Consider the following 19235-nt stretch of genomic DNA (forward strand, 5'->3'; position numbering starts at 1 on the left):
TTTAAACTCTAAATATCTATTGTTACAAATCTGACAGCTCAGTCAGCTTTTTCTTATCCTAATTTAAAAGCTTTCCAGTCCAACTCCAGAGTATAAACAGAAAAAAAGTACCAGTTGATTTGCAATTTTTAGAAGTGCTGTATTTGTGAAAAGGGTATTCCAGTGTCCCCTCCTGTCTTTTCCCCTCCCACACAAATAATTTTTTCAAACAAAGGAGGAGAATCCATGATTCTGCTCCCCCTCCAATCTCTGTCCCCACACAAAACAATGAAACCCCTTTGGAAGACCTCCCCATGCTCGGAGCCTACGCCCATCCCAAGTGCTGTTCTGTAGATTTCAGCAGTGTGAGTCATTCATAGCTGATGTGCTCTTACCATGGACTGCATTTCTGGTTTCGGCCATCAGGCTGTTTTTATTGAGATGGCACTTACACACACCTTGCCACAGATCCATGGGGCTCCTGCTACACCCCTGTACTCTCAGGATGTGTGGCACACTGAGAGGTTGAGGTGAACCAGGAGCAAGGCTGGAAGCAGCCCTCTGTCACGACTTCAGCAGGGTAAGAACCCTGTCTATCCTCATTCCAACAACACTCGATGGCTTTATGGGCCTAACCAATACAGTGGCAGACAATGTGCCTCCCAACAGTTTAAACATTGCCTGGCTTTTCCTCAGAATCCTGAAGGGGAAGAAACAAACCCAGCAGCTCATAAAGTCACATACAGCCCAGTTGCTAAGGTTACCCAGCTGATAAGAGGCCAATAGATAACACTAGGCACAGGACTCAACTGCCTTTAGATTTCAGCATGCTGTGGACTAGTGAACAAGTCTTCAGTCCCAGAGCTGGTACAGAAAAAGACATTGGGAGCTGGAAATCTCAGGGACCTGCTCAGCAACATATTCCCCCTCACAAGAAATATCCAGAATTGTATGAGTGAGTTTTAAGTGACTGAATCAAAAGTGAGGTAAATACCACCATGTCATTAGCTTAATCTGGATGTTTCTAAGACAACCTCTATGTGATAAAGGTTAAGATGAAACCAACCCTGTTATAGTTGGATAGTCCCATAACTGCCTCTTGCACCTTAGGGAAGTACCTTTTACAAGATATCAAAGGCCTAAAATCCTTGATAACAAAACCTTTGCAATCTGAGGTTCATGGGGAGTAGAATTTCCAGTCCGCAGAAAGGCTAATTTGAGGTGCCCCTCTTGATTTAAACTGCAATTGTGTTTAAAAAAAAATGGAGAGAGGGAGAGAGAGAGAGAGAGAGAGAGAAAGGTATCAAAGGTATCTATTTTCACCCCACAGGCAGAGATATCCTTGGAGACAGTTTGTGGGGAACCAAGATTGACTACTTAAAAAAAGTAAGCCATATAGAATACCTGCTTGCTAGAGCCCAAGTTAGGCCTTGACTACCGTAAGTGCTGCTGCTTTGAATTAGCAGTTCTAGTAGAGAAAACTCTCTCTTATGCTGCTCTGCTGAACTCCCCTTTTGAGGGGAGTTTTTAATATTTTTCATATTTTCACATGCTGTTGACTAGATGACTGCTGATGTCTGAGTTTCTTAGTTTATCCTTTCCCTGGTGTATTCACAGGGGATGCAAACCTGCTTCTTGGTCATCTCAACATGATGTCCTCCAGTTCTGACAAAGTTATGCAAAAGACTTGTGCATATTGTGTTGAGAAGATAGCTAACCACAATTTTCAAAATCAACTCTAGCCAATAATGAATAATATATGTGACCTTAATGAGTAATATAAAGATACTTTATGCCTCCGGCTTTGCTAGAAAAGTGTTAAATGGCCTTAGATGAAAAGATAATAAGACCTTCAACTTGAAATCCTTTGCTGTAAAAGGGAAAGTGCTTTACCAGTAAAATTAATATTTTGAAAAATGGTATTACATAAAAAGGTAGGAAATATTAGTCAGCCAGTGAGTAGAGGTCATTATTTTGTCTGACAGAAAGTCAGAGCTTTATTGACTGACCTCCTGAAAAGAGTATTTGTGTATAGCAGCAAGCAAAAACATTATTTTCTTTCTGAGCACCAACTAATTGCATGCTGCATTTAAAAACACATTCCATCTACAAGTAAACGGATTCATGAGGCTGTTAGATGTCTTAAGGCCAGGGAAAATTTTTCTACAATATAAAACATCTGAGCTGGGAACAGAAGATGTTCTGGAGCACAACCTAGGGTTTTAGTCAGCAGCCTACCAGGCTTCCCTAGCAGCTTCTCATCACTACCTCCCCTGAAAATCCCCTGCATGCAAGTGGTGAAGCCATAGGAAGTCAAGGCTCTTCTCACCAGGGTAAACAGCTGAGTACTTAGCTCTGGCATTGGACTATTGGTAAATCTTTTCATTGCCCAACCCATCAGTCATCCTCATCAAGAAAATGGAAGTAATGCCAGTGATTCCTAAAAAGCCCCTTTAAAGAATATATCTGCATTGATGTACATTTGCAGTTTAAGAGCCACGTCTCACACCTTTCCTGGTCTCTCTCACACTGAAGTGGCAAGCATGGTTGGTCAAGCACCTCCATGCCAACTCTGGCAGTAAAGGTGAAATGAAAAATACATTTATGATGACGTAAAAAATAAAACACTTATTGGCAAGAGCAGAGATGGGTGGGAATAAGATAGAAAGCTACTTTCTTTCTAGGGGGCCTAAGTATGCTGCTATTGAATTCAACAGCTCCAGTGAAGTTGCCTTCAGGCATGAAGCATGGGCTGTCTAAATGCTTGGTAGTAATCCAGTTTGTATCACCTTTAAATTAGCTGTGAGCTCTTTAGAGGGTGTCTCTACAGTTCAGGGGCCATTTCAATCCAACCAGAGAAGCAGTAGCTTGTGCCTGTACAGCAAATGAGGCACGTGAGCTTTTACAATTAAAGCACTTGTGCACTGATGGAAGTACATTGGCCAATTTATCAGCAGAAATCTAATCAATCTAACCATGAGCTCTGTAATTCCCCAACCCTGGGCCATAAAACACTGCCCTCATCTGAACCAAATACTTGAACACACTCCAGGTTTTTCTGGCATTAAATAATTCACCAGCTATTTCAGGTATGCCACCCTTGCTTGTGGGTCTAAGCCAAAACATGGGCCTGCAGTGAAAGCACCTAAGTCTGCAGGTTTGGCCTTTGGATAACATTTTTCATGGCTACACATACTTGCCAAGCAACTGTGTTAGGCCCAAATTTCCAAGGGCTTGGGCTCTGTTGCCCTGCAAACAACATAGGGATAGAAAGGACACGGGAATTACTGGGGCTGGTGTCACTGGACCCACTGCACAACGTGCAGAAACCAAAGATTCCCAGCTACGTAAGAAAATTCCTAAGAGTAAAGAAAAAAATTACCACTTTCTCTTCATATTTTTTCTTACATTTATTTAAGACTAGGGTTTATTCTTATTATTTCTGGAAAATAAAAATTAACTGCCTTGATCTCCCAACAACACTTTCTGGGAAGGAAATCTCCAGTGATGCCTCCAGTAGGGTATTTTCTCTGCCATAACTTTATTAACTTCCTGAGAATTTTGTGGGTAATAAAAATCAAAAGGAGAGAGACAAATGTCAGCCTGGCAAAAATGTCAGAGGATTAATTTCTGTAACTCATCTTTCTGTTAGCATGGTCCTTGCTGTGCTTGATCTTGACTAGATAGTACGATTTGTATCTTTGGAATTTGAAGTGGCAAATCTTAAGAAAACAGAAAATCTTCCTCATTAAAGCTGAGGCAGCACCACATCTGTAACAAATTTAAGGCATGTAAGGACAAAAAAGAACAAGGTGTTTGTAGCTCTGTGGACATGTGTAATACCTCACAGGAGCTGGGGATCACATCAGGTCACTGCTGACACAACTGCATGGAATCTTTCTGGGTGTGGTGTGTATTTACATCTCCCAAAAGAAATTGGTTACTGGGGCATTCAGCGTATTTCTGAAGTGGTTGGATTCCTCTTCCCCCTCTCCCTATTTACAGTTCCCTTTGGAGTACAAGAAACATTTTCTGTAACCTCAGCTTCCTGATTCAGCTGCTGTGATGTCAGTTATTTACGATAACAAAAGTGAGACAATGCCTGTGGTTTGTGTGGGACAAAGCCAACCTCGTTTCTGTAAAAAGGGACAATCCTGCTGTGAGAGGCCCAGGAAAGGCTATGAAGTAGGACTCTGAGGTGGTATTTCATTAGTCCTGCCAGCTTCATAATGGGCTTCACACTGCATTATTTCAAAGGCCATTGACAGAATGTGTCTTCATTTCCGTAGGATTGGACACTAATGTGAATGGAACTCTTGGAAAACTCTCTCTTTGCAGAACAAGGCTTCAGAGATAGGTATCTTGGGAAATGAATGGATTGCTAGGGGGTGGAGAGGTACTGAGTGTCAGGATGCAAATGTTTCAATAGCAATTACACGTTCTGTGGTCACAGGCAAGTCATTCTGCACCTCTGCTTACCTGTCATGAAACTCATTTATTAATATTGCACTGCCTAAGCCACAGATGTAGTGAAACTTGCACAATGCCAGTAAACTCCTGATGTCACCGAGTAGCAGAAGGAAAGAAGAAACCCTTAAAACGAAGCATGGTTAGTTATGAATGAAGAGCAGCTTTGGTGTAGCCTACAGAATGTCCCTTACCTGCTATCCTGCCGATCGGCATCGCGTGGTCCTCGGGAGGGGAGACAGACACCATGATGTGGTTCATATAAGCTAACTCTTCTCGGTGGGACAGGTTGATGGGCTTGATGTCCCTGTGCAGCCCATCGTCAGACAACCTCGGTGGTTTGAAATCGGAGTGCCTGGGGTTCAGTATCAAAGGATGCATGATAGGGCTGGGCATCAGCTGGATGACCCTGGTGTTCTCCTGGCGCGGGCTGGAGGGCTTCTGGAGCACCTCGGAATGAGGCGGGCAGTGGTTGTTTTCTACTGGGGACACTGAGAGAGGATAGGGCTCCTGCTGGCTGTTCTCATGCTGGTGCCTTGTCCCTGGCATCCTGTCGGCCGGGGACAGGTGACGGAGGGTGCTGTCCATGGGGGACTTCAGCGGCCGCTGGTCGGGGTCTGGCGATGGACGGTGGTTGTTGGTGATGGGTGACCGCGAGCGATGCAACAGTTCAATGGTTGGGGGGTTGTGGTGGACTGCTTCTGCAGAGGGCCTCGAAGGTCTCTGCACAAAGCTATCTGTGGAGAAAAAAAGAGTGCCCCAAATACAGATTGTCTATATTGTGATCGAGGTATAGGATCTACTGCTGACAGCTTGCAAATGGTTTTTATTTGTGTGACCTACAGATGCCCAGTAAAGTTCTGCATAAATGCAGATAGTTATTATTTCTACACAGAATGAAAACAGTGAAAACAATCTCCCTCCACCACCATGTAAAAACAGTTCCTTGGGAAACACACTAAGAGAAATTCCATTTTGAGGAGCTGACTGAACACCTGTGAAAAAAGTAAGCTCTGATTTAGCTGTACTGTGTTTCTGCACAATTTTTTTGAAGTTTTTCTCCTGCATTAATATCTCTCTGTGTCATTCCTCTTACTACCATGATGAGCACTTTAAGGTAGAAGGGAAAGAAAAAAAGGGAAAATGTCTCCAGAAAAATACTGGGTATTAAATTTTAGATGGTACAGGCTTAGGTCAAGGTAGAGAATAACTCAGTCTGAAATATGAACTGGGGTGTTTAAAAAAACCCTACTGGTAGGAAGCTCTTCATGAAACCCTATATTTTATCCCTGCCTTAATTTTAAGAGCATGTTACATCTTCATAAGGACATTGTCATCTTCTTTTCTTTAGTCTGTAGTGTCTTCTGATGGATTGCCCCATATAAGCACTTACATGTCTTCAGCAGGAGGATTTCTAGCATGGACTCACTTTCCCAGCTGTGATGCTTAACAGTAGTAGGGAGATAAATCACTAACACCTCTCACAAAATTAAAATTTTTGCCAGCGCAAACTTTCAGGTTAGCTAAGGCCATCAATTTTGACTTGGGAAACTACTGACAAAGAGGAAAGTACCAGCAGAGCTACAGTGACTAACAGGTTTTTATCAGAAAAAACAAAGATCAAATTTCAGTGCTGTTTGTTGAAAGCCTTGGGTGATAAGAGAAGGAAACTTCTGGGTACGTGTCAACAACTGAAACAAGCAGCTGCCTATTGGAGGCTGCCTGTTTGTTCACTCCATTTTCTCTGAATATGAAATGATTCTCTTGCTCTCTTGCCAAGGCAGTGACAACTGTCTGAAAACCCTGCTGAGGTGAAGACTAAAGGGCTCCTGCTGCTCTGGAACCCAGGCAGGCATCAGGAGTTGGATCAGCACATACCCAGGGAAAGGCTTGAACAGGAAAAGCTCAAGTCCTGAGAAAATGGCACTGTAGTGCCAGGCAGTGACATAGCATCTGTACAAGAACACTGAAGTCTACAGGAAAACCTGGAATTTTAGGCAGAACCTACATTGCTCTAGAATACTTATTAAACACACCTGTGGTCCCAGACAAGAAAAATGCATTTTTAGGGCTATTCAAGACACTCACAGTGGAACAGAGGACATGAAACTCCAGAGCTATATATTGTTCTTGCTTAAACCCAAACAGTTTTAAATACAACCTGGCCAGCAAATGTGGGACAGCCCAAATGAAGATCAAAGAGGAAAAATTTACAACTGTACCTACCCTCTGTGCCTGTCCTTAAAGTCCCCTTTTTTTGCCACAATAGAAAGAAAATCAACTCCCAAATTTTATTCAGTGTCCTATCGTCTAGAGACCATCCACCCCCATCACTGTACATTCAAATGCACTGTGCTCATTCTTCGCCTGTAAATACAGACCATAATATTGTGTTGTTTCTCCTATTTATTTAATGTCTTGGCTGGAGGAAGCAACTAACTTTAAAGTAGAAAGGTGTGCTTTTCAGCAAGCTCTCTGAAAACATCAGCTGGCTCTGACAAAATCCAAACAGAGGTGTTCCTACCTGTCTGCTTCCAAACCATGGTGATACTGAACCTGGACAGAGAGGACAGAAAGTTCCTTGGTCTCTGCCAAGGAACTCCTGCAAAAGCAGGAAGAGGAAACACCACAAATAGATACACACTAATGGTTCACTTTCCTTCAAGATCTTTTTCCTGAAGTACTTAACAAAAGAATCCCCTCATGGCCAAAGATGCTGTTTGCCATAAAACAATTCCAACTCAGCTCTAAGCAGGATTGCTACAAATGACCCTGACAGAATAAAATCCTCATCACATTCATTCCTTGGCACATCTGGTGGTTGTAAGTTGAGCACATATGGTATATAATTTCAGGCAGCACTAGATTCACTCTGGATCTTCATTCCAAATGAGCAACACTCTTTTCTTGAAGACAAAGCTGTGAAAGAAAATCCACCTCCCAGGAAATTTGCTGACCTATCCATACAGGGATGGGTGGGGCTGCACTTACTCTGGGAGTGAGCAATTGCTGGCATGACAGTCCCAAAGATTGGCACTCTCTGCTCACCCATGGAAGAAGTGCAGAGAATGACACTGTAAGCTTCCTGCATGGCATCCCATCCAGTGACTCAGAGCTCTGTCATAAGGACCACTGGAGATGAAGGTAATTCACTTTCCATTGCTCATCCCTCTGCAGGGACAGAGACCATTCCAAGCCAATATCCTGAACTGCAGTCAATTGATTTCTAACAGCCAAACCCCCTTTGTTTAAGCCTAGTAAGAAACCACTAGAGGGAAAGCATTTAAAAGCAGGATCATAAGTATAATCCATTAGGAAACAGGCAAAAGAGCCAGAAAATGGAAAATATCAGTGGAGTAAAGAGAGATTGTAATAAAGACACATCACCTGTGAAGTTTAACCACTCAAAATGGGGCCAGGGTAAAATCTGTCCCCAATGTCACAGTCTGTGAGTTAGCCTGGGTTAAGTTCTGCTCCTCGTACTCATTCTCCTTTTTTAAGTTGTATTTTGCTGAGGCAAAATGAAAACTCAATTGTGATAGTTTCTCCCAAGTGACTTAGTGAAACAGGAGGAAGAAGTAATGTCAAAATAAACAAATTCACCTGCCTGTAAATTTTTGGCACAGAGATTTTTTGATTGCACAGTCTTCTGGCAGGCAAGCTGTAGTTTCTTTTGCTTATTTTGAAGTTCTTCTCACATCAAACCAAGAACTAATTTTTGTCATTACAAAGAGAAGTTTTAAGTAATAGCACAGAGTTCTGTAAGAAAAGCAGTGCTGCTAGCAGCAGCCAGAGTATTGTAAGGAAGAAATCTAAGTTGTTTCTTAATCACTAGATTGTAAAAGACATATTTTTTAAATGACGCATGAAAGGCCAACTGATCATCCCTGTGAAATCCTCTCTGGTCAAAGTTGCTCCATATGTTAAATGCAGGAATGTCTGAGAGAGCAGCTAGTATTTCTGTTTGAAATTTAGAATGGGAACACTCATGGGTGAAGGCCAAGCTTGAGGAAAAGATTTTACTAATGGTCTGAATACAGTGGGCAACAGTCTCTTGCACAGCTCTGCCAACTGAACCTCAGCTAACCTGCAATATTTACACAGCTGTGTGGAAACACTTTGGAGTGTCCTTCTTCCACCTGCTGCTGTCCTGCTGTTGGCTTAGTCTCAGGGTTTTGCTGGTGCCTTTTGACTCTGGATACCTCAGACTGGCCACAGGCAACTTGTACAGGTCTGACAGCACCCCTGAATCTTCTCTTGCAATCCCACGTTGAATCTTGAAAGAGATTCATATCAAATAGAATAAGCACACCTTTTCTCCAGTTAGCAGAGGCCAGGGTGACATCCTAACTCGCTTATATTCTCTTCTCCTGTTTACTCAAAAAAGGAGCAACACTACTTTTTCTTAGATTTTTTGATTCAAAATTTAATTCATTTTTAATTGAAAAAATTTAGTTCTGCCTGATGCTTTTGTGGAAAAGACCTCTGAAAAAGCTTAAGTTTTATATTTTTCTATGATATACCCAAGAAATCCAAGAAGTACTTCCAGTATTTGTATTTTTAAAGAATTAAAATCTCAATTTTCCAGTGAAAAGAAGCACACTTCCAACAATAGTAGAAGAAGCCCAAATATGCAATTCCACAAACTTAACTATTCTTTTTTCATCACCTCTGATAGTCATGGTATGTGAGCACACTACTAGACCTAAGGAAGTACTTGTGATAGTAAAAATGAGAGAAAACCTGCAGAAGCCCACTTCTCTCACACCAGAAATTGCTCAACCAGCCCAGCAGCTGAGCAATGTGATGGGCTCAGAGCCAGAACTCTGGCATGGTGCTCTGACAGACTGCCAGCTGAAGTGACTGGGAGCTGGATATTCCCCTCTGAGGCTGCCCTCCCGTGCTCTGCCAACAACTGCATTTAGCTGCATCTCCAGGATACTAAAAGTCCACAGAGTAGCTTTGTCTACCTAACTGGGTGTGAGGAAAAATGAATCAATAGGGTCAATAAAATGCTCTGCTTTTTAATCTGTATCTGACATAGCTTTTAAAGGTGCTTTGGAAACAGAACAAAATAATAGAAGATAAATGGAGAAGGGCTTGTTGACTCACTAGACCATTTGATTGTTCCAAAGCTATGGAGACAGAGAGAGGAGAGCAGCTCTATTTAAGTAACTCTGGAGCAAGAAAATGACATAATTCCTACTCGCCTCTGTAATGGCAACTCCTGTAAGAATGAGACAGAGTTACCTTCATCATGATTCTGGTGCAATATGACCTCTGGCTGAGCATGGATAGAGTTCCCAGGGTGGAAGAAGGGTGTGAAGAGCATACGAGCTTTCCTTTGCTTCAGGATATGCTGAAGGAGCTCATACAAAACATCACCTGAAAGACAAACAGCAGGAAAAAGGAAATGAACATGTAAATAACTGATGAGAAAACTCATTTAGCCATCTGATGCATGAATTCATGGCTCCTGGCTGCTATTTTCAGACCCAAAAATGCTAGCAGTAAAATCCTGCATTTCACTGCTATGCAAAGTTCTCCTCAGAAAGGAAAAAAGGCAACATCACACCTCTGAGTGTGACTGTGGCAACACAGAACAACATTCCCTGGCACCATAATTGCTGTATCCTTCCTTAATGGAACATAACACCACAATATCCAGGAGACCAGTGGACTAACTGCTTATTTTGTGCCTTTTATAAATTTCATCTTGTATTGGTGACCTTATTCCAACATCTACACCAAGCACATAAGGTACTTTTGCATTTGGTCTGGTGTAACTGGTTGCGCATTTCAAAGTGAAATTGTGCATCACAGGGTAGGAAGTCTCTTGGCTTTTCATTCTGCCAACTCTTTTGTTTGTCACTGCTCATATTACAGAGGAACAGGCTGCAACAATTACATATTATCTGAAAACCAAGTTAGTGAAATTTCACTTAAGAAACCTTAGGTTTTCAGTGAGTTTTCTCAAACATGGGTTTTTTTTAATAGTTTAGTTTGAGTAGTTTCTATGAGATTGTATCATTTGTCCCGTGTCTCTGTAAATTGCCAATATTGTAATTTGTGGGCAACTTGAGTTTCTCACTGTGAAACAGTTATAGCCATACTGCTTTCCACAGTTCAGCTTCCTTTATTTGTAATATCTAGGCTGCTTTTACTGTCTCAGCAGTGACTTTAGGGCATTTTTAAAAGGTGATTGCAATATCTGAACACCTAATTAAAAACAAAGCCTTGAGCACCCAGTTACATGAAAGTCTAAAAACTGATTTTACCACATAATTTCCATCACTGAATGCAACAGTGGCATAATCATAAATAACTAGTGCTGTAACACTCGGAGCAATAAGGCAGCAAATTTGTACCTCTTTTGATTGGCTGGACAGACCAGTGAAAACATCCATAAAGCTGTCTGCGTTTTTGGGTTGTTTTTGGGGTTTTTTTAACCTAATGAAATAGCTGAAACTTCTGTATCACCCAGATGCAGCAATGTTTAGATGGTGAAAACTGTTTTGTACTCCCTCCCTTCCCTGGGCAGAACAGTGTTGGGGATGTGAGCTCCTTTCTTGGCAAGACTGTGGGAGTGATGCCCTTCTCCTGCTTTAACTGTGAGGGGAAATGATACAGCTTTCGTGTGGCCTCAGTCTGGAAAAACTTAATGCCTCTGTGGCAAACATTATTTCACAGTTCTTAAATTTCACGTACAGTTAATTCTGGGAAATGCTGAGCTAATGTCCCTTTACCTACAGTTATCTCAGCCTTCAGGGACTGACTCAGATAACCTCCACAAGGTTTATTATCAGTGGGGAATACCTGGAGGGAAGGAAGAGACAAAATGCAAGGGAGGAGGCCTTTAGCTGGGTTATTTCGTTCCAAATTCAGCTTAACCTTCTGAATAAAGTGAGATTTTGCAAGTCAAAGGCTCTTCTCTGGGAACACTCTATTTCCAGCCTAGAAACATTTTTAATCCTGCTTATTTCAAGTGCCCTCACAGCACACAAGGGGAAGAATAGGAACATAACTTGCAGGCAGGAAGGGGAGTTGCAGACAACGTACATAAAGGTGTCCCTTGCAGTCCTTGCCCACATCCCTGCTTTCAACACTCCTTTTGCTTCAAGCAGGGCTAATTTTTACACTCAAAGTGGTGTACCAGAATTTAAAAAAAATTTTAAAAAAAGGAGACATTTCTAGGCATTAGTTTTCACTAATGTATTACAGTGGCAACAGACATTAATGTTTGGGCTCTTCTTCCATACAAAATTAATCCTGGATTTAAAGCACATGCTTAAAAAACTGTACATACATTAAACACAAGCAACAGTTTGTGAGGCAGATTCTGCAGGAGGATGGCTGTGGAGAGTGGCCAAGCAGGTTGGTGCAGAATCAGACCCACAGCTTGATTATCAGCTGGATCCCAGCAGCACCAGCTGTACTCCTGCACCCTCTGAGCCTTGTACTGGAAGCCTCCTCACAGCAATTCTGTCACCACTTGGTCCAAGCTCTTTAATCACCTAGAGTGATTGAAGTGCAAGCCTTTATATTTAACAGGAGTACCTCATGTGGTCACAAAAAACAAAGCTCACAACTCATATTTAAACATCCCTGACAAAGGAGGGCAGAGGCTTACTCTGTCTGTATAACTGGAGCAGACAGACCACAGGGGATACAAATACAGGCAGGCAACACACATTTCTGAATCTCCTTTGTGAGTAAATGAAGACATAATTTGAGCAATAGGCAGACTGATTCACACACCTGTGTGTGCTGTGCTGAGGGCTGGACCCCAGCACGTGTGAGAATATGGTAAAGCAAAACCCACAGGGGCTGGTAAATAGAGGCAAAGTCCCCAAGGAAGGAGTTTTGCAGACACTTTTAGCATCACCTCAGCCAAGACAACTGGAAGGCAAAATGCTAATAGGGGCTGCTTAAAGAGGCTGGAGCACTTGATTGACTTGCTGCTGTAGTTGGGTCTGTGAACAGATACGCCTTTACAGGGAAGAGCTGCAAGTCATAAAATGCTGCCAGAGCAGCTTGCCTTCTCCGAGCTCTGCAGGGAGTTTTAACTATAAACAGGTTGGATGTTTGGGTTTGAATTTGCATTCAAATATGCCTACAACTCAGGTGTATCAGGATTTCCTTCTTTCTTTGTTCTTTTCGTCCTTGCCTCATACAAGTGTCTCTGTCCTCCCTTTACCCTGCCTTTCCCAGTCCACCTCAGCAAAGGTGACCATTTCCTCCTCCGACCCTCTTCAGCTTTTGTTGCAGCTTCCTCTCTCTATGCAATCACAGCTTCTGTAAACAATCCTCACCTGAATGAGGGGACCTGTATCGAAAGTCCTCTTTGGTCAGGAGCAGCAGGGCTTTGCCGTTCATCTCGAAGGTGTTGCTCTCAATGGGCCTCAAGGAAAACTCCTTCTCTGCCCAGCGGAGCCACTGCGCCACATCCTCCCTGCTCCAGTAAACCGGCTGCAGACCTGGCCAGAAAGAGACCACAGCTCTGTTACCAAACTGACACAAGGCACAGGAACACAGGCACACATCACTGAATCCCCCCTTTCCCCACAGCACACCCTACAGAGTTCTCAGGGGAGAGGGCAGGAGTGCAATGTCATGTTGGTACAGGATTACTCTAAGCACTGGACTGCGAAATACTTTGGCATTTTGGTTTATCTGTGACATACTGAGAACCAAGAACTGACTCAAAAGCCTGAAGAAAGCTCATAGGACATTATTTCATTCCAGGTTTCCACTGTGCAAAAGGATTTTCTTTCACATGCTCCTTCAGATGTGCAGAGCAAGCAGCAGGAGAAGTCCTTGGTGCCATCTATCCTTGGTGTGTATCCTTTCACAGAAGAGAGCTGTGCTCTCTCTTCACACCCCTTGTACATTCATGGATCAAGAACAATGAAAAGTTGTCAAATGCAAGACAGCCATGGCTTCTCTCCAGGTGGCTGGGGTGGGGTCTATAAGGAAGGGCAGCCTAAATACAGCCCCTGTAACAGTGTGATTATCAGCACACGTATTGTTGAGAGAGGTGTATTCACACAGGCCCACCCCTCCTCCAGGTGCCATTACGTGAGCAGGTGCCATTCCCACACTGGAGAGGAAAGCCAGAGCCAAGATTGTGCCACCTTTGGCACTGCCTTAGCCTGTGCTTCCTGTACAGCAATCAAAAATTACCAATGTAACTAGGTCCATTAGGTAAGAGGGTATACCATTTTTCAGTAAAATAGCAGGGGTATTTGGTTTGGGGACAGTTTATACAGCCTAGGCTATTGTGTTTACTCACAGAGGCCCAACCACATTACCATCACAGACATTTTGCCTGCTATCTTTATTGGGCCCAGGCAGAGAAGCTTGGGAGGTATGACAATTCAGTATCTGTTCTACACACAAATTTAAAATAGCTTCCTTCCCCTGGAGAGAAGGCAGCGTGGTGAAGAGCTGTTTATACCCAAGTAGAGAGATTATCTCCAACCCAATGGGCGATAAAAGCTTTATTTTCCTTTCCCCCTCGTGAGATGACTCATTGTTTGACTTGCTACAAAGCTTACCCACTGTGCATAGGAACATAAAATTTGCCATATCTGATCAGATCTCTGGTACACAGCCTCTGGCAGGAGCCAATACCTTGTGCTTCAGAGGAAGACGAACCTCCCTTCCTTATACTGCACCTGGCTGATTGTACGCTGCACATGGGAAGAAATTTCCTTCCTGGCACACCATTCTCTGAGATCTGATTACCCTCCTCCTACCAAGCACTAAAAGAAGCCTGAGAGAGTTGTACCACTCTTGTTTTGGTTTGGTTTTTACTTCTTTAACAGATAGGCAACCCTTTTATTTCTGTTTTAGCAAGAGGTAACATGAAGTGAATTGCATTCACTGCTTTGCCAGATTCCCAGACAACAGCTTTGGAAAGTCCCAGAGCCACAGCTGCATACAGAACTGAATCTCTGTAGAAGAGGAATTGAGATTGTGCCTGAGAAAGGGTCAGAGTTGACCTAAGGAAGGGATGCCTGCATGGCCATAGCAAGAATTTCCATTAGCTTTCAACTGTAGCATACTATTGTACTACAGAAACAAGTAGTAGCCTTTAATTATTTACGAAGCAAACTCTCTTCCCCCTATGAATTAGGGTCTGCTTATTGAGGTCAGAGTTTTCTGCAGGACCTTTATTTTTGAAGAGACTAGGGTGAGGTGTAGATTTTCTCAGAGACATGGAAACTGTCACCTAAAATGCCAGAGTGAGGTTCATCTTCTGCTGAATAAAGGGCTATTCCTGCAGAAAATATGCTCCAGACCCCAGGCTATTGCTGTAGCTAAAAGAGAAAGGTGAGACATGATGCAGGCAGACCACAACATATGAAAGGGTTTTACAAGAGCATCTGAGAAGTGCTTGAAATGCTTTTATGTGATTTCTTTTGCCTCCCTCTTTGCCATGCCATGCAAGCAATAAATTGCCCAAAGGAGAACTGCAGTGCATAAATCTAACTGGCCTTCTGATGTGTACTTCACCTGATGAGGCATTAAACAAAAGAGAACATCACTGTGAAAATCAGGCTGACAAGGACTGAGTTGTACCATAACTTCAACATGAGGTGCGTGCTCCCTTATAGATAACACTGTAATAAATAAATGACTCCCTGTACAAACACAGATCAACACTTCCCACCTGCAGGTGACAGTACATTTTTGCCTTCTGTTCAATTAGTACAAAAGTACCGTGTCCAAAGGAAGCTTTAGACTGATGAGTGCTAGACCCAGAACAGCCAAATAAGTTACACAGACTGGGACAAACCCCATGAGCTGTGCTGGCAGCTCTGAAACAGACCCAACACTTCACACTGCAAATGAGGTCTCTGCTGGGTTTCAGTAGCACCTCTGAAACTTGTGAGAAAAGCCCCAAAGTAATATGACCTAGGACCACTTGGCTTGAAATTACTGAGAATCAGCAAGCAGCCAGTCTAATTCAGTTTGGCTGTGGCTAAACTGAGTGGGTGGATGTGCCACATCACTCCACCCCTGGGGTGATCCCATAATTAAAATACTTACATTGTGTTTGGAAAACATAAGGTGCCATAAAATAAGTAAACTGCTTTTCCCTAGATGGATTTCTTATTCTCTCACTTCCCTCCCTTCCTGCCCTGCTGCTTTCCTGGGAAGTTAGTTTCTCAAAAAAACATGCCCCCACCACATGCCCATTTGTTTTGTGAGGCTGAACCAGTTCACTCACAGGAGGCTTTTCTAGGGGTGCACAGCAGTGTTGCTAAAAAGTGCTTCAGAAACTGTCATTCAAAAACCAATTCTTTTATGAGCAGTACAGCATCTACTAAACTTGAATGCCACCTTCTTTGACCCTTCTTAAGAAGAAGTACTTGGTTTTGTGAAAACAAGGTCATGAGATGGTTGGCTTTGCAGCTGAAGGGATTTTACAGCACAGTGTAAACTGCTATCAGTAGGTAATGAAAATGCTTCCCTGTACTGTCCATGGAAGAAAACCTAATCCCACTTATACTATTTTTCTTCTTTGGATGCTGTTTCTTATTTTCCTCTCTCCATCTTCTTTTATTGTCATGCCCACAGTGGAGGAAAATGGGCTCTTTTTATCTCTCTGGTTTTATTCTCTGCAGAAGCTAACAGCACTGTCTTTAACTAACAAAGATATTTACCAAGGAGAATAAAGTCAGGAAAACAAGAGCTGTGTTGCAAAATGAGGGCAGAGTTTTGCCTGTTGAACTGACTGCTGAAATCAGTGTGAAATTTTTGCTGCTTTCACTAGGTGCAGATCAGACATGGGGGATGCTGCCTTTGTCCCAGCCTGCCCTCTTGGTGGACATGGACTTCCCAGGGTGAATTCTGACCTAAGAGTCAGACCTGGCTGTGCTCCCATCTCTGCCTTTGCGCCTCTGCTTGAAATCTGGCAAGCTGTCCCCATCATGGTCTCCCTATCTGTGTAGTACAAAAATAAACAACAACAAAAACTTCTTGAACTCAATAGCTGAAAACAGGTTAGACAAAACCAAGCAAACCATCAAAATCTGGCTCTATGACATCCAGCGTATTCTCTGTCTTCTGTCAGTTTCCAAGCACCACCTCCAGCAGAGTAAATACAGTAATTGACTGACATGTTTATAAACTGACAGCTTTACATGCATTAAACAGGAAGCAAAATCCGTGCTCACCTTTCTAACACTGCAGGCTGATGCACTGGTGTCTTAATGGATTATCTACTTCTGCAGCATACTCCTCACCTGAAGCCCTGGTTCTAACACCTGCTACTCTGGTGACCTTATAAATGACGAGGACAATCAATTCTCACACTGCAGGGCACAAGCTGGTAACCATCCCGAGTGCAGAAGAAATCCACTCTTTGCTCCCTTCTATTCTCAAGCAGCAAAGCAAAGTGCAATGGAGAGGGACTGATGGGTTAATTTACACTTTGAAGTAGCCAGTAAACCTGTTAAGCACCAGCAGACATGGGCACAAACAGGAATGTACTGGTCTGTTGGACAGTTTAGGCTGATGGTCTCTGAAGAGTTCACTTCAACAGAGAGCCCCTCAGGAAACTGAAGCATGGTCAGGCTTTGAGATGGGAAAACAGAGTGCCCTGCTCAGACAGTATCACCTTTGCACTTAGAACTACACAGCCAGCAATATTTTCACCTGACCACAGACTTGTTTTTTGAACAGATGTAGCCAACCTTAAATCTTGCAAAGCACTTGCACTCAGCAACCCCTTCTTTGGTTTGGAAGACAGAGTATGCATTTTACAGTATGAGTTGCTATGTTCAGTGAATGCAACAGATACACCTAAAACGTGAAGTATAAGGTACCACAGGCTGTTTTCACCTTGACTCATTCTGGAACAATCTGAGGACACAAATCCAATGTAAAATGTGATGCACAGTACCACCGAGAGCTGCTGTTCTGCTTCAGTTTCGAGATGAGGACACAGGCACAGGACAGCACGCACATGGAAAACAGCATTCATAGCAAGTTTTGTCTGACTTTTTGTTCCACTTCAGCTACACTCTCCATCCTCCCCCTGGCAGGCAGGATGATGGTGTGAGAAGGGGCTAAAGACAGACCTCTCATTTATCCCTGCTTTCTGTAGGGCAGACAGAATTGTTCACACTCCCACGCCAAAAACTACTTAGCATGGTTGGGCAAACAGCAAAGGGGCCAGTGCATGCAAATCAGCAGCTGGTTTCCAAACACCCAGGGACAGATGCATCATCACTGGCAGCATCAGGGAAGCCAGCTCAAGTCTGTAGCTACTCTGAGCCTTTAGTGGGAAAATGATGCTGGAGAAGTTCAGAACACTGCAATGTCTCCTATCAAGTAACTCTTTAGGAACTGATGCTCTCTTTCTTTGTTATTGATTAACAAAATGTTTCCTTGTTAGCTGTAAAGCACAATACCTGCCTCTGCATATGCTAGTGTATGTCAAGCAGGAGAGGTGGATGAGGTTATGTTCTGGTCCTAATTTCTGTATAGAGGCAACATAGTCTGGAAGAAAAGCATATGATTAGATTTAAATCCTTCTCTCAGGTTCTGCCAGAGCAACTTTTTAAGGTCCCTTCCCATCTCACATCATTGTTTGGAATACTGGACTACCAAAATGCAAAGAGGCGTCATAGTGCTTTGCCAGTTAACATCTGAAATGCTCTGAAGTGCAAATTGCTGCACAGCTGCTTCAAAGATACTGTTTCAACATTGCTATGGTGCTGTGTGTGCTGCTCTCTGGTTCCCTGTTTGAAGACCCTGATTGTTGCTGCAGACCAGGGGCCCTGTTCTGGTGCGTGCTTGGAGGTGACAGAACCACCACCACCACCCTGCTCCCCAGCAGGGCAGGGCTGAGCTCCACAGCAGTGTGGGATCCTGCTGAAGGGCTTTCCAAACTGAGGCACCAAGGTCCTCCTGAGGCAGCAATTCTGTACTTTCTCTGCTGGGGCTGCTGCATCCATCTCTGAACCCAAGTGACTTCCCTAAAGCACCCAGAGTTTACAGCTGCTCTTCAGAACTGTCACTTCCGTGGAAGGTAAAGGCAGGAAGGGTGAAGATCTTGCTTTCTCAGGAAGCCTTTCCAGTTCCTCAGAGGTAACAGAAATCTGTGGCATGCCTAGCAAATCCCATGCAGATGGAGAGTGTAATTAAGTGCCCTTAGGGACTGTTCTGGGGTTAGCATGCACGTGGAAGATGTAGCCCTGCCTCAGGGTAAATCCTGCACTGCTGTTACGAGCAGGGGACAGAAATCTGTGCAGTGATGTGCCTGACCACTTGCTCTTTCCAGCAGGCAGTGGAGAAGCAGTGGCCATTCACTGCTGTTGGCTTGCAGGGACTGCCTCACCCTACAGTAGAGAGCTGGCTCTGCACTTCCCAGGCCCAGAGATAAGCCAAGGTAGAAAATGAAGAAAAGGTTAATCCTGGCTAATCCTCAGAGAGAATTATTTGGGAGGTGAGTATGAAGTGATACAAAGGAAATGCACGGCAGCAGATAAAATGCCCCTTTACAGGTCTTGTTGAGGAAAAAAATGATTGGATAGGGAGCACAGGAGTTATGGCAGGAAAAGAGACCACAAGTGAGAGCTGCACATTCTTTAAGAAGGTCTGAAAGTGCCTGTAATCAGAATGACAAGGCTTTGAGGAATCTCCTGCACTGCTGGGAACAGAGGGCAAACCAGCTTTTTCAGTAGTAATCTGAAATAAAAGGCACAGGCTTATTTCTCCTGGTGTCCTGTTGAACAAGGTATTAGAGGTAGAGCACAAGGGCAGGTAATGCTCTG

The 19235-nt window shown here is 43.4% G+C and overlaps 1 protein-coding gene and 1 long non-coding RNA gene across 5 annotated transcripts in view; one reads left to right on the forward strand and one right to left on the reverse strand.

Annotated features, from left to right (window-relative positions):
* Positions 1–19235, reverse strand: part of ETV6 (ETS variant transcription factor 6) — a 126600-nt gene that overhangs the window by 15353 nt on the left and 92012 nt on the right. For all 4 annotated transcript variants that reach the window (XM_064421107.1, XM_064421106.1, XM_064421109.1 and 1 more), the window contains exons 3-5: positions 12759–12923; positions 9697–9831; positions 4641–5183 (exon numbers count right to left, since the gene is read on the reverse strand). In XM_064421107.1, coding sequence (XP_064277177.1) covers positions 4641–5183; positions 9697–9831; positions 12759–12923 — 843 coding nt within the window. The remainder of the gene's footprint in view (positions 1–4640; positions 5184–9696; positions 9832–12758; positions 12924–19235) is intronic.
* LOC135301008 (uncharacterized) lies at positions 1308–14939 on the forward strand. Its single transcript, XR_010362764.1, has 3 exons — positions 1308–1365; positions 13192–13282; positions 14900–14939. It is a non-coding gene; the product is annotated as an uncharacterized LOC135301008 (long non-coding RNA).

This window comes from Passer domesticus, chromosome 5 (assembly GCF_036417665.1).
Source record: "Passer domesticus isolate bPasDom1 chromosome 5, bPasDom1.hap1, whole genome shotgun sequence".
In the NCBI taxonomy this organism is placed as follows: Eukaryota; Metazoa; Chordata; class Aves; order Passeriformes; family Passeridae; genus Passer; species Passer domesticus.